The sequence below is a fragment of the Sinocyclocheilus anshuiensis genome, unplaced genomic scaffold (assembly GCF_001515605.1).
Source record: "Sinocyclocheilus anshuiensis isolate Anshui unplaced genomic scaffold, SAMN03320099.WGS_v1.1 scaffold385, whole genome shotgun sequence".
Classification (NCBI taxonomy): domain Eukaryota; kingdom Metazoa; phylum Chordata; class Actinopteri; order Cypriniformes; family Cyprinidae; genus Sinocyclocheilus; species Sinocyclocheilus anshuiensis.
This window is the reverse complement of record NW_015539876.1, coordinates 1,441,979-1,458,656: the sequence shown is the minus strand read 5'-3', so window position 1 is coordinate 1,458,656 and position 16,678 is coordinate 1,441,979. Positions and strand designations below refer to the sequence as shown.

The 16,678-nt window shown below is 36.2% G+C and overlaps 1 protein-coding gene across 1 annotated transcript in view; it reads right to left on the bottom strand.

The window, feature by feature from the left end:
* The window catches only part of LOC107685312 (BMP/retinoic acid-inducible neural-specific protein 3-like), a 32,072-nt gene extending 18,881 nt beyond the window's left edge, over window positions 1–13,191 (bottom strand). The window contains exons 1-3 of the mRNA XM_016481863.1: window positions 13,021–13,191; window positions 12,670–12,939; window positions 3,443–3,745 (exon numbers count right to left, since the gene is read on the bottom strand). Coding sequence (XP_016337349.1) covers window positions 3,443–3,642 — 200 coding nt within the window. The 5' untranslated portion in view covers window positions 3,643–3,745; window positions 12,670–12,939; window positions 13,021–13,191. The remainder of the gene's footprint in view (window positions 1–3,442; window positions 3,746–12,669; window positions 12,940–13,020) is intronic.
* Between the last annotated feature and the right edge of the window lie 3,487 nt (window positions 13,192–16,678).

Below are 16,678 nucleotides of genomic sequence, written 5' to 3'. Positions count from 1 at the left end.
TTTTTTTTATAATTACTGCATACTAAAAGGCCTTTCACTTGCTAAAAAGTATATCAGATGACAAAAGGCGTGTAGTATATAGTGTTCAACAGGTGTTTTAGCAAAGTTTTGACCATGTTGATAATTTAGAGATCTTAGAAATTATCAAATATGATACAGTAGGCTTTATAGGGTTAACTGATCATTTTAAGTAAATGTATTCTCTGTACTGAAAATGTTAGGTTGACTTACTTTAACTTGGCCTTTATGCTTAATATTTTTTTTTTAAATCACGCAATAATATGATAATCTCCTATTTTCTGTAAGAAATGTAGAGCAAAATGCTTTTTCTTTTTCTAAATCAAAAGACAACATTAAATGAATGTTGAAGCCTTCATAAAACACTTGGTACATGAAACACGACTAGAGTAATTATCAAACAAAGCAATCTTTTTAGAAGACGAACAAACTCATCTCAACATCACAAGACAACAAATAACTAAACGTGACAACTGACAACAAGATAAACAACAACTGTGTAAATAAAAGTGGCAAACTGTCAAACAATGCAACTGTAATTATTCAAGGCCCAGTGAATATTGGGAAAGAGGTGAATGGGACTGAACTGGAAAATTTTTAGGCTAGCCTACTTGAGCAAGAAAGTATATCATAATAGAAAGTCTACATTTAGATGCTTTACTTGGTCCTATATAAGTTGTTACAAATAATAAATATAATATAATATAATATAATATAATATAATATAATATAATATAATATAATATAATATAATATAATATGCCTTAAAACTTTTAGGAGCTTATAATCAGTCTGTCTGTTTAATAAGAAATTGCTATATTTAATGTTTTACCTAAATTCTGGCATGCATGTGAAAGCTGCTCTTTTTCAATTAGTATTTTGACATAACACACTTATTTAATGGTTGTAATCTTCCCCTAACACAGCCTTGCTGCCAACAGTAGCCATCTCAAGGGGAACAGGTGATGATGCCGCGTAATAAGAATTAAGAGCCCACTAATCAGTTAGCCACATGATAAGACTATTAATCTTGCAGAGGGAGCGCTGAGCCTCTGATGCACCAGGTTTAGCCAACAGACTAAAATAATCTCCAATGTCTTGATGAAAGGCCAATCAGAGCACCCATGAAGTAGCTCCTACAAATTAGAAGATGTCAACTGTGGCTTCTGAGAACAGAGGAATATTCGATAACTGTCCCTGCAATGATGGAAATGATGATGTATGAGAAATCCGCAGTAATTTAAGAGCTGGAATTTCTGCTCACCTTCTACCAGGCTAAATTCTACCAACTGCAGTTCAACAAAAAATGTGTGTTATGTTACTTCTGCCAAGTTAATTTCAGCAAAATTAAGGCCACTAGAATATGTTTGGGACTGGTAAGATTTTAAATAAGTGCTCAAGAAATGTTTCTTATAGTTATCAATGTTGAAAACAATTGTACTGCTTAATATTTTTGTGGAAACAGTGAATTCTTTGATGAATTAAACATTTAAAAGAAGAGTGTTTATGCCTCTTCACAATGCATCCTTTTGTTTTCTCCATCACAATTATTTTTTTTTTTCCTTTTGTTTCCCTAATTTCTTTTCACTCGATTCCTTCTGTCCTATATCTTCAGTAGATTCACTTTGTTCATGAGTACTCAGTTTATTATTTGCACTCTGCTCTTTGTCAGTTCCATTTTCTATCTCTATTTCTTTACTTTTATCTGCATTCTCCGCTTCACCAACGACCGCATGTTCACCTTCATTTGTTTTGTTGGTATTTCCTTCTGTTTGTGTTTTTTGCGGGCATTCAATTTTTTTATGCCCAAAATTACCACACTCAAAGCATTTCAAATGATTGGTACTCGCATAGATCATATATGATTTATCTTCATGTTTTACCCGAAACGAGTTATCTAGCGTCGGTGATTCTAAAACCATAAACAACTGCCGCCTAAAAGACAACACGTGTTTTAGGGCTTCATTTTTACACCCGAGTGGAATTAATGTCATTCCACTTACTATTTTCCCAAACCTCTGCAGTTCATTTTCAATGCATGCATTAGGTATATATGGTGGACAATTAGAAATGTTCACCCTTGTCGACTGCGATACCAACGGAGAAACAGTACCAAATGCTCCACTTACCCAAACGCCGCTCACGATGAGTTTACTCACAAAACTTTGATCCTTTAGAAAAACCACCACGGCCTTGTTCATTTTGGATGCGGATACAATATTTTCAAATCCTGTTTGTTCTCCAATCGCCACGAGCACGTCCTCGACCGTCGCACCGGCGTCAGGCACGCACCTGACTCCATGGCGGAGTGACAGAGAGGAAACCTCCATCCCAGTCCTCCGCCACGAGGCCAAAAAAAACTTCTACCTAGCAACCTATTACTCCTCAAAAATGTTAAAATATTTAAATTAACCCTATATCTATAACCTACATAAACATTTAGAAAAAAAGAAGAAAAAAAAAAAAAAGAAACAAGAATAGTAAAGAAAACTACCCCCAGAAATGCTCCTCTCACCAGTGAGACGCTCACATTCCCCAAACTCCCAGCATGCACCGAGAGAGAGAGAGAGAGAGAGAATGTAAATGTCTTGACTGTCACTTTTGATTAATTAAATGCATCCTTGCTGGAAAAAAAAACTATTAATTTCTTTTCATTTCTTCTCTAAATTTCTTTTTTTTTTTTTATATAAAAAATCTTACTGACCTAAAACTTTTGAACAGCAGTGTTTCAGTTGCCAGATTATTCATGTATTGAAAAAAATAAAAATAAAAAAATATATATATTTTACTGCAAGCACATTCATTTATTATTCATAAACTCAGGGAATACAAAGAAATTATTCATCTGTTGACTGATCAGTTACATAGCAACAGACAATACACAGAACTTCATATACACATAACGTCTATCATATTACATGGCAAAATATGTCACACTCTGGTGATAAAATATATATTTTGATATATTCAGATCTGATATGTTTAGTACATGATATAGATAATTATTTGTTGTAAATTTTATCAAGTTTCCCATTATCCTTTCAAAAGGTTATTTGCTGTCAGTCAACAGCAACAGGGTTAGAATCAGTATCAAAGAATAGCCTTTCTTCCAATTCATGAGTTGGAATTTGAATTGGAGTGACAGAACAGAAAAGGAATTTACTGTATTGTTCGGATTCAAATAAATTCAACACAGGTTTTATGGAACACATTTTAGGAAACAAAATTCTATCTAAATAGCGTTCGGTCATTCTGATAATGTTCAAGGCTTCTAAATGCGGCTAGAGTGTTTAAATATAGTTTAATTGGATCATGACCCACTGACCTTCTGACTCAATAATGTATAAATTGGTACAATCAAAAACCATGGCAAGTGAAAATGCTGCGTGAAAATTATGCAGGCCTCAGTTCATTTACAACTAACCTGTAGATCTTGTATCTTGTGGAAAATCCCTGACGGTTCCTCTCCACAAATTCAGTGTACTCTTGTGTGTGGTGAAATGGGCCCTTGTCAGAAAGAAGCCAGTCCAGGGGGCCTGCAGGGCCTTCTACAGCTAAACTGGCAGAGCTTGTCAGCCAGCAGCGGAGGCTGAAAGTCAGCAACAGCAGCTCCCATAGAGCCATGGGGGAGTGGCACAAGGCTTCAGAAGCACAGGCTCTGGTGCAAGACCACAATCCACCACCCGACACTGAAGATCAGCATGGCTTCAGCCCCACAAACGCTTGCCTAAACACACACACAACACACAGATTCACACAGAAAGAACAAAGATGCATTAGTAAACACTCAGTCACCTTCACCTCCACTCAGACAAACTCACCAAAACAACTGTTCCTGTAAGTGAAAAGTGCACACATACAGACAAAAAGACAGGCAATTAACAGGAAATTCTGTTTCCTTGAGGCAAAAACTATTTAGGACTCCGGAGAGATCTTGTCAACATAGAAAGGGGAGAAAAGTACGATGATTCTTTGTGGGAATAATCTACAAATTTTCTGTAAGTGAGAAGTGTAATGTATTCACAAAAAAAATTTTCTCTGCATGGTAATGAGTGTTTTAGTACTTCAGAGGAACAAAGTATCACCAAATTAACAATAAAAGAATGTAAGTGAAATGATAATAACCTTCTGTGCACACGCTTCCAATTTTAGCATCCTCTGTGCAACTGCACAAGTACATTAAATGGAGAAGTTCTCTCTAAAACTGCTTATATTAATCCAAATTATTTCTAACTCTGAACAAGCTTTTTGCTTCAAGTGCAAACTGTATAAAAAGGCAAAAGCACCAGATACGGTTTAAATCCAAGCGCTGTAATTCAGTCCCATGGTAAACAGATATAATGAGCACATTTTGGACATCTCTTTCAGTTAGTTCTCAGTGTCTCCCGCAGTCCCGCCCCTTGTTCTAACCCTGTTATTATTTCCATATTTCCACCAAGTGCTGTCAATCATTCTTCACGGCCGTGACCAAACCAGATGTTGGAAAAGAGTCTCATTACTGTATTCTGATGACAGTCTGTCAAGTCATGTGTGCCATGTGACCATATGTGTGGGCGACTTTCAACAATCATCATACTTTTGTAGAACGTACAGATTAAAATACAGACCTTGAGATAACATGCAATATAAATGCACCACATTGGCTTGTAAATCATTGCTTAGTACAACCTCTAATTACGAAGACGTGCACATCAAAACAGAAGCTCTACTATGCCTACACATTTATTGCAGTGCAGAAACCGATGGGATAAAAATTGCATAGCTGTTGGTCAGCATATCAGTTCATTAAATATCTTTAAGCGTAATATTTCAAATCGCTATCATAAGTTGTCCATCTTTGGCATTTATTCTTATGGGAGGATTTTCTTGGATGATGTATCTGCACCCTCATCTCCCACAGAACTATATAATGTATGTAGCACACTGATAAGCACATCCGTAACGGTGTGAATACAGCCCCGATCTGGGCTACAATGCTTTCTGCTGTGATTACAGCAGATTTAAAAGCAAGACTTTTGCTGCATGACATCTAATTCTTCAATGCAGACATCTGTACTTCTCCATGCATATTGATGAGGAAGTCTCGGTGGAACACAGTAACCACTCAGTAGGGATCCTACAATGTGCTACACTTCAGCGAAACAGTGCACCACAAAAAAAGGCCCTTTCAAATGCCGCAATCTCCACATTTCCATCAGCAATTCTTTTGACTTGCTATTTTTCTGCCTTGAGTAACAAGCGCTTTGCTTTTGTGTAAAATCACTGTTTACATTTCTCCCGAGAGCAAAGCATTGTTATATGTGTTCCAGTTCTTTTTTCCCCCTTTTTTGGGGGGATGGTAGCTCTGCTTGGCAGGTGGCAATGTGGAAGGAAAAAAAAAAGACGATTAAAAGACGTGTAATGTAAGTCACAAGGGCAGAGAGCAGCTTTTGTGTCTGTGTGTGTGTCTGTGTGTCTGTGTGTGTGTCTGTGTGTGTGTGTGTGTGTGTGTGTGTGTGTGTTCACTGCTGTGTGTGTGCACTTTGGATGGGATAAATGCAGAGCACTAATTCCGAGTATGGGTCACCATACTTGGCCACATGTCACGTCACTTTCACTTTCACTTTTCTGTAAAGAGGCTCTGACATCATATGTATTGGGAACAGCGCATTCACAAATATAACTGACTTGACTTGACTTGACAAGTGTGACGTGTGGAGGACTAAAAGAAAATTGATGTATAAAATGTGTGGGATGAACAGAGAAATAAATGATGGAGGAGAAAGTGTAAACACATAAATGAGGATAATTAAGAAATGAAATAAGTATCTGCATGAGCCAAATTAAGCAAAGGTCTGGTGGGAGAGAAGATCAAAACATTAGCTAGTTTTCTTGGAAATGGAGAAAATTATTATTCAGAGTTATGGTGGATTAAAAATTGTGTTATGCCACCGTAGAACTCATAAAGAGGTGTTTTAAGCTCTTTATGGGGAGAAAATTATGTATACAGTTTTGCACGATCATCTTAGCCTTGCTACATGACATGCAATTTTTCATTTAAACTAGATGTTGCAAGAGTATTTGTATCATAACCTGCAGGGTCTGCAATAGCAATATAAAAATTTTCGTATTGTAATTTGTCATGTAAATGGTGACTATGACAAGGTCCTGTGTATTTACCTAGAGGGACGAATCATTTTAAAACTACAGCCATGCCTGGTAATAAGAGAGAAACAGACTAGACAAATAGCTGTCTGAATGACAAAAAGCCAATCTGTTTTAAACGGTATACCATTTTGCTTAAGCACATTGAGTTATATTCATTAAGCGGCATTGCGACTCGGTCATTTTAGTTTATGCTTATAATGTGATTGTGGACAGATTCTAAATAAATAACGGACTCAAACCAAACAGATAATACAAATAATATCCATTTAGCAAGAAATGAATAGAGAAATTCTTGTTTTAGGTATTGAAAAGGCTATTTCCTTCCCTTTGTTGTATACAGTGAAGATGAACTCTGCAAGGTCGCTGAAATGGGAATCTTTAAAATGAAATGACTACAGGTGTTCAGAACTAACTGAACAAACATCTTTCACAATCTGTTGGGAAAATGCATCTAACAATGAGGTACTTAATAGTCAACAAATATTAGTCATGCATCACAAAGGACATTGTGAACTTTTTCATCTGTTTCAAATTTTGTTTCTCCAGATCTAGTTTTACACAGTTCAACAAAAGAGTAACCCAGCTAGTTAGCTTGTTAAAAACAAATTAATAAAGGAATATATGAGTGGTAACATTGTTAATCCATGTTAGCTCAGGTCCATTAACATTAATAACATTAATAGATACAACTTTTGGTTTTAATCATGTATTAGTAAATGTTGGAATCAACATTAACTCTCAGATTAATAAATGATTTAAAATTATTTTTCATTGCTAGTTAATGTTAACTAATGTTAACAAATAGAACCTTATTGTAAACTGTTACTGTCACATATCGGCTACTGTGGAGGAACGAGGAGACGAGGAGACACAGGAGTAAACTCAAAACACAGTCTTTAATCTTCTACTTCGGGGAAATACAGGGCAGGCAGACACACATGTAGCACAAGGATGAACAAAACCAGACAAAGAACTTAGAACAAAACACTCCTTAAGAATACAACACAATCAGGGGAAGATGAGACACACCTGGAATCAAATTGGAAACAACCAGGGAGCAGGAACAGGAAAACCAAATAAGGGCATGGAAAGACAAGAGGGAAAAGGAACACATGGGGAGGAAAACAACAAAACAGGAACACAAGTCTGACAGTTACCATATAAGTTCAGCTCAATTAACAGTTTTTTTGTGGCAAATTGTAAAATTAATTTCCAATTGTCATTCCTTAAAAAAAAACTGCATTTACATACTTCCAATGCATTTACATATAATGGAAGTGAATCCCTCACTGCAAGTAACCTTGAATTTTTTATTTTATTTTATTTTGCAAATCAACATTATGCCACAAATGCTGTTGACCAACTTAACTTCTTAAGCCAGTATTGAACCCTGAATATTCCTTTAAAACATATTCCATTAATGCTCCACTGTAATCTACAACTCCATACAACTCTGGGCACGTAACCTTAAATTACAATCAAGTACAAGAACTAAAAGTAAAACCAAGCTCAAAGTGAAGTATTATCAAAGTACTTTTGAAAGGTTGAGATGATGAGATCTGGGATCTCTCGAGTTCTCAATGGCATTTGAGTCAACCATGTTCAGAGGATAGACTCAAGTGTGCACTTTGGACTCAGGGTATCTGTTCAGTTCTATCATTTACAACCTGTGCAATTGCAATGAGTTTTGGCTGTCTCTGCTGGAAGCATGTAAATGAAGATACATTCTCTGAGATATGTCCTGCTCTAAATTTGTGACCGCAGGGTGGATGGAGGGTTGTCTGACTGTTTGAAAAAATGTGTATCTTAAGTGAAAGTTGATTACAGGGTTGTATTGCAATTTCTACAGTAGGATCCCACTATTTGTAATTCTGTTTCTTTCAGGCTTGACTTCAAGTCATCCCTGAAACCACCTTCAAAGTCTGAAACAGGAACCGATAAGCTTCAAATCCTCCTCTCTCCGCTGACTAATGAGCTTTTACTCTTAATTAGCTATGTTATTCTCTAACCCATGACAATCAATAGTGTCTTTCATTGTGTGCCTGAGGGTAGAAAGGTTGCTTAGCGAAATAATGTGTCTGGAAGTCATAATTATTAATCCGTGTTTCGTTTGAGAACAAAAGGATGTGTACAAAGATATTTGCAGTGTAATGTATCAAAGAGAATATCCCAGCAGATACGGCAATAAAAGAAATATGAAATACTAGCTTATATCAGTGCATGGAACCAAAAGGAGGAAAAGGAATGACAGCCATTGTGTTGAGTGTTAAATGCAAATCAAATATTCCCTCTAATCTTGCTGTCACTTTGAGAAATGGACCTCTAGGAGCAGACAAGCCATGAAACTAAAATATTTGTCAGATTTGTCTAGATGAAACACTGAGCATCAGACAAAATAATATCAATTTGCAGTGAATGTTCATTTTAGCATACTGCTGATACAACTGACGACCTTGTGTGTCCATATGCAAATTAAAAAAAACACCCATAATACACTACAGCAAATGTATATTTCATATGCTATCTTGTTGCATCATCCAGATCCATAAATGACAATCTTATAAATTTGCATGCCTTTGCACATTAGTCAGAGCATTGCTTAAAAGGAGAATGGAGTACCCAAAGTATTGTGGAAAAAGCAAACAAAGAGATAAAGAACACAAAGAATGAAAAGGAAATAATAAATGTAGTGTTGTTTGTTCACCAACACTCTGGTAGCCACATTTAATATCACATGTCTCTGAGAGCATAATGTCTCTATGGACATGGCACACATTTTAATATGAGGGTTTGAAAACACTCAGTTCATGTCTCTAGGGTGCAATAATTGCTCTTTTTATATAAAAAGACTAATTGCAATACAAATCTATATTAATAAAGCCTTTGATCTTTGAGGGAGCATGAACAACAAGGTAGCCATTCTTTTGATCATGAATATAATCATTTGTTTGGATGATCCATGAAATAAAAGGCTATAACTTATGGTTTGGATCAGTCATCTAGTTTAAATTGCTATGGTCAGGACATGTATGCAAAGAGTAAAAGGTTTATAGTAAATCAGTTAACCATGACAATTAAACAGAGGGCTGCGTTCCATTAAAATGTCTGTTGGTTATGGATAAAACCCAACAAATAATTGATTACAGGTTAGAAATAAAAGTCACAGTAATAGTGCACAGAGCGAATGGCAATGCACAAGATGCTGATTTAATTGCTGCTTTACTTATTGCCTTTTTGATCGTAATGTTTTCACTTTTACATTTTTTATTTGGCCACATATCAGTGAAATGCTCAGAGCAATACAGGGGAAAAAAGCAGCAATTAATCTCAGAAAACAACCCATGGTCTTCTTTTCTAAATCCAGCCAGACATAGAGTCTGCTCTTCAAACATAGGCCATTACGGGTTGGCCTTCACATTATATAAATATATCTAACAAATTCCTTCCAAAATAATTTGAAGCCATAAATTAACTAAAATATTTATGGAAACCTACAGAATTTAAATTATCTCAGTGTTGCTTCACAGATAAAGTTGTGTTATCATCTTATGAGTTATGATAAATCAATGTCCTAACCGTAAAACTACAAGATTGTCTGTCCACATTGAAAATGAAAATGCATTGTGATGCAGCACAATAATTATTTGCTTTTGCAGGATTTTGGGCCAATGATATGTCATTATGGATGACACAGAAATAGAAACCGATCAACAAAATGTCCTGTCGCTGGTTAGAACAAAAAAGAGTCTGCTTGTTGCTTTATTGTGTCACTTTTGGTTAGGACACAATGTGACATTGAGGTTTAAAAGACATAGTTTTGTAAAAATCAAACCAATTCTATGTGTCAAGGAATTCAAAATGACACCCGAAACCTTTTAGAAGCATCGCTTTCATGCATATCTCTTATTCCTTGTCATTTCGTACACGCATCAAGGTTTTTGTTTGCCTAGTTGAAAGGTGTCATGTCACATCTTTACCTTCTTTTCAACTGCGTACTCCCAAGGGTCTCTTTGTTTGCAAGCTCTAATCAAGAAGCCAATGTTCCTGCGCCTGTCTTTTCACACGTTTGTCTTGCTGAAATCTCAGCATCAGTATGGATTCGGTGATCCAGCTCATTATCATAAAATAATGGGCTACGGCTCACCATCATAAAGCTTCCCTCCTACTCGGGCCTGTCTGCTTCCTGCATGTTCAACCAATCAGTCGTCTCTGTGAAATTTCTGATGTGCTAGAATTGCTGCAGAAGGGCCTTCACGCATGAGTCATTCATTAATTTGAGGACTTGTTAGGGAGCCTCTTTACCTGCAGAGAGCCATTTGAAGAAAAAATGCCCCATTGAGGCAAATTCACAAGACTAGGAAAGGTATTTCGCTGACTCTCTCGGGCTCTCATCCATGGCTATATCGCACATCAGCATAGGATGAATGAGCCATTGAGCTAGAACACTTCTGGATGCTGATATTTGTGTAATTGTCTGTGTGCCTGTGCTAAAAGGTATTTTTGTCTTTTATGTGGCCGCCAAAAGCTCTAAATGGTGTTTTTGGAAAATGGCAAACACTGTGCCAGCAGATCGCAATGATGAGAGACAGCTGGGATACAAAGGCGCACACACACACTTAGTTAGACCCTTCACACAGGGAAATGTGAATGTGGCATTCAGATTGTCAGCGTTGTGGTGCCAGTTATTCTTTTGAAAAGACATCCACTGTGCAGGGGTAACAGAGAATAAACTCTGCATTAACTAACACATAAGGTTTGTGTGCCCCTGTCAACCACAATACGAAATGTAGTTTCCAAATGTACGGTTACCAGGTTAGTACTTTCTGACCCAAATAAACAAAAAAGACTGAAAAGAATGCAATTCCCTTTGGTGCCACTAGTGACACTGCAATTAGACAGTTAAAGTTAAGTTAAAAATAATCAATTGAATAATCTTATATTTATCTGCTTAGTAATTGTATGCATAAATATCTTAAAGTTCACCCAACAATTCAAATGTTGTCATCATTTACTTACACTAACGTCATTCCAAACCTGTATGACTTATTTTGTGGATCATAAAAATATATTTTTGAGAAATATCTCAGTGATTTTTTTTGCCCTTACAATGGCAGTGAATGGTCACCAGAAGAGTGGTTTGGTTATAAACATTTTTTTAAATCATAAATCATAAATCATCTTTAGTGTTCCGCAGAAGAAAGTCATTAGAACAAATGAGAGCGAGTAAAGGATGGAAAAAAAAAAAAAAACATTTTTGGGTGACCCATCCATAGAGCATTGCACTAAACATTTATTATGCATGCTGTATCAGAAAGATGATTCACAGCATGATTGTTGTGGGTAATGAAGAGTCATGTAACACTATCCTGCAAAAATCATTGGCTTTTTCTGTGCTTTCTCCACTGGCCAGCGATACAATATTTCTTCATCAGAGCCTTCACTACCTCACTGGTGTCATGTAAGGAGCTGAATCGTTTATTTTTCCTCACATTATGGTACTGGATTTTGCTGTAATTAAATGTCATTTAGATTTAAAGCAATTCCAAGTAAGCTATAAGCTACTTTACGAACAGATGGTACAGTTTATATTGTGACACCAATTATAGCAAAATATATTAGCAGCTGATTCAATGGGCAGCAAACTTTTATGCCTGATTTTATAGATTTTCTGCAAGCATACAGCTGTGTAACATATAGTAAGCTTGCTTGGTTTTCACACAGTGATATTAGAATCCCATATTTTTAACTGTTTGAGAGAAGAAAAAAAAGGGGGAAAAATCATGGGTATTTTATGCATCACTGGCAGTTAGAAAATCAGTGTTGCAATCATTAATGTGAATAAAATTAATTGTGAAGTTAGTATAACCCTCATAACCTGTAACCTCCATCACAGGTCAAATGCAAAATCATCATCATCATATTTTTGTCTTCTTTCCCAGTAAAATATCTGAACACCTTTAAAACAAGATAAATTTACTTGAGAAGAAGACTTGTTTTCAGAGAATGTATCTTGAATTAGATGTTTTTCTTGCTTTATGCATAAATTTGACAAAAATAGAAAGCTTTTTGATTAAAACATTAAATTCAAAATTTAAGATATATTCTCTACAAAAAAAGTCTGCTTCTGAAATACATTTATTTTGTTTTGGGAATTTTTAAAAATTAGTTTAGCAGTTTTACAGAAATAACAACTTGGTGTTTGTGCGCACGAGAGAGAGAGAGAGAGAGAGAGAGAGAGAGAGAGCCTCTGTATCAAACACCACATGGCATAAATACATGAATGGTCTTGAGGGATCACAGTTGTAACTCGTGTAAGGAGCTGTGTAGTCTTGATGGGCTGCTGTATAGCTACTCATCATTCATGAGAACGATGTGACGATCAGGTTGCATTTGTTCAAAGTTGTCCCGCTGCAGCAAGAGGCAACGATTATATTTGCAAAGCACAGACAACTGACAAAAACTTAAACCATGTCAAAACGAACAAGATTTAAAAATACAACTAACCTCAACGTAGCTCGAACTTCATCCGATAAGGTCCCATTCTTCACTGAATCAGTTTTTTTCTTCCTTACACGATTATTTAACGGTCATCAGCTTAAAACCCACGGAAGTAATAAAAAATTGTTTGGCGTAAAGACAAAATGGACGAAAGGTCGCACGGGCAGCACCTAAATGTTTACATTGGTGCTACTTCACTATAGTCCAACTTCGGAAACAACGGCGCTCCCATTATAATGCGCGAAGGTACGGTTATCCGTGTGCTCTGGATTTTTCCTTGAAGAATAAATAACCGCATTTAGTCAAACAATGTCGAATAGATAAATCCTCTAGCAGTACAGACAGTTAGAAACAGACCGTGCTATCAGTTAAAGTGCGTGGTTCAGTTTAACATCCGCCAACGGACTGCGACACTGAGGCTTTTCAGTCTCTTTTGGTAGTGCCTGTGGATATTCCTCTATAAAGTCAGCGCCATCACATAGCTCTGCTTGACCCTCCTACTCTGCATCTTGTCCGTGTGTATGTGTGTGTGAGAGTGACTTTCAATGGATAGACGCTGGCAGACGCGGGCGCGCGCCCTCTCTCACCCAAGTCACATGTTTAAAACACAAGTAGCCCTCTGTAATGGCATTTCGGAGGATATGCATAAAACCCGAAACGAGGGTGGAATTATAAGCAGGCTCTGTTACCAAATGTAGAGATCTCTATAAGTGCTTAAAGAAAATGCTTTCCTGATTTTTTTTCTGAATAAGTTTAGAATAATGTAAGCTAGGCTACTTCTATTACAAAGAGTTATGCTCTTGTCCACTGGTCAGCAGGTCAGAACCCAAATGTTATCTATTTGTTCAAGCAGCGTTGGTGTGTTACTACCACTTCACCTTTTCTGAATTAATAATAGTATGGCGTTATTATTATAAGAATTGTTACAACAGTATAAATTCGAATGCACTGTAAAATGTTCTTGTAAAGATTAAAAGCGCCACCTGTGGTTGCATTTGCCATAAAAATACAGTGGCAATGTTACAAGTATTATGAGATGACATTTTGGTGACGGTATATTTTAAAGCTATTAATCATTAAATCATATAATGTTAATAAAATAGCCTATATGAGCTATTAAATGTGTTTATTATTATTAGTAGTAGTAGTAGTAGTATTGTGAAATGTACTTTTATAACACAACTGGTCTAACAGAAAACCACATAATACCTTTAAAGTTAACCGAAATTGGCATCTCCTAAATAAAACAACTAAACTAATAATATATAATAATCAAGCGTAGCATTAGTTCTGGCAGGTCACGTTAGTCAAGCTCGCATCAGCTGACCTTCAGCTGATCCCCATCTACCTATGGGACTACGACACCTATCTAAGCATTCATATATAAGGTCCCTCAGTATTATCAGCAGTTTTCGCATTGCTCAATAGCTAATTACCCTCCTCCATCCTCAACTCCTCCTCTGTCGGGATTCAGCCTTCTGATCTCCTTGAATCAGACTAATTCTAAAATGTGTACATAACATGATTGAACTTTAACAATATCTGCAATACATTTATGTTAGTTCTGTTCTGTTTACCCTGGGGGGTTATTGCTGCTCTCCATGCTCTCATCCATGCTAGGCTGCATGGACGCGCAGGGAGTTCTTGCCCAGAACAGAACCATACCGCCAATCCAAACTGTATGCTAATTGTCAATCATCTTTGACGATAGTGGTCCTGACAGAAACATATTAAAATAAAATAACATGCAGCATAAAACAATCTAATGTATATAGTATCTGTGTAGTATATAGTTAGTATATCTGTGAGGCTTTGAATGAGTAATTTTAAATTAATATATATTTTATTAGATCATATTTCACTATAAACTATCACTATAATATATTTATTGCATTGATTAATATAAAATACATTGTTATCTATAATTTGTAAGGCATGTCATACCTTCTAAAAAAACCTCTACAAATATTTTACATTAAAATTTAATATATTGTCTTTTAAAATATAATAAATGTATTTACCATATGGTAAGGTAACAGTCAGCAAATTAACATGATTTTGTTGTAGCATTTACATTGCAACATTTTTACAGTGTGACATTTAAATGTATCACCTGATTCATTTGAGTTTATTCCGAAATGTGAGCAGTGCTGTGTGGGTGCTGAAGTCTCTATCCCTGCACTGTAAAAAAAAATCCGTAAAATTTACGGTAAAAAAGGGAATTCTGGGAATGTCAATTTACGGTTATTCACTGTAAATTATATGGTATTTTCACTTCCAAAAACGGTATACTACCGTAAAATTTATGTCCAATACATGTAATGTCCAATACAGTTTTTCACCGTATATAGTAGGGGAATTTAACGTTTACCATTTAACAGGTTTTTACTGTAGCATTTTTACAGTCTTTTACCGTTAAATTCACGGTCATTTTTTACAGTGTGGCCTAAGCCTCTGTACATCTGTGCAGTAGGAGTGATTCAGACAGCAGTGGCAGCTAATAAAAATAATACCTCTGATTTCGGTCCATTGTATCAATGTCCAAATTTTACTATCAGTATAAATCAGAAAAAGACAAGAGACATTCAAGCAGCAGGAGTTCACTACAGTCATGCTTTGATGGGTAGCTGATAGGATTTCAGACCAGGAATAACTTATTTTTCATTGGTGTTAAAGTATTGTTTAAACCAATTCTTACAGTCAAAATAGCTCTCTGACCATGGAAAAGTTCAGCACAAATCCATTACAGCGGTTGGCAAAGTGTGACTGTTTGTCTTCTGGCAATCTGCTGGAACACGCATCAGTCGTGTGTGTGTTATCGGGGAACTGATTGTGATGGATTAGATACATGGACAACGTCCAGAGTGGACATTCTCTGAATGCAACGCTGCACTGGAACTGTCCGTGGTGCTGAACTGCTACAGAGCCATTGGACTGTACACTGTAGCTTTTGACATATTCATTGTATTGTGTATAGTTGTATTAGCCTAGGTGTATAGATAATTAGCATAGATAATTAACCAAAACTAATATTGCTACTGCCCCAATCATTGATTCTGCATGTACAGTACATAAAGACATGTGTGGACTTCAAGGATTAGAGTCATAGCTCTTGCTCAAAGGGGAAATACGAATAATTAATCATAACTAGTTATAATTAATTATAAATATTTAGATCCGCTGTAAGCATTCATTTGACCTCTCAGTGTCAACTGTCTGTTAATTCTAAGAACGTTCATTTCCTGGTTAAGGAAAATAACTTTCTTACTGTACAATACTACTCAGAGCATGTAGCATAAATCTGCATGATTAGGGACTCCAGTTATGAGCAAACAATGAACAATGTCAAGTGTGATACAAGTAAGACTTTATTAACTACATAAACACTAGTCTAGAAGGGTCCATCGACCCTCATAGTTGGTTTGTTGACTGAGGGGTGTTACAGAGTATTTGTTAAATATAACTAAAGAAAATTGTGTGTCTGGTTGGTCCAGACGCTACACATGTAACAGATGGCCTGTATACATCTACCAAACCATCATTCGCAGGCCAAACCCTTAGTGGTGTTCTTACATTTTCAAGCATAATCAAGTGCAAATGGCTTCTCAAGAATGTTTGTACTATAGTACCAACTATGATATCCTAATATGCAAATTATTAAAAGTAGTGTCACAAGTGGCTGAAATATGTCTACTATGTCTCAGTAAAACTGGTGGGCGTGCACTTATGTTTGTTGGCATATTAAACCCAAAATTGTTTGGGTATGTTGGTATATTAAAAGGAAACTTTTTTATGTGTTTTTCTGAAGAAAGAAATGCACACAGGTTTAAACTATCCATAACCCCAAAATGAAAATTTGCTTAAAATGTACTCATCTCTGGCCATCCAAGGTGTAGATGAGTTTATTTCTTCAGAATAACAGATATGGAGAAATTTAGCATACATCACTTGTGTAACGCCAAGCCAGCAGACGGAGCCCTCGCCCGAGTACTGACTGTGCTCCACTCCCTCTGCT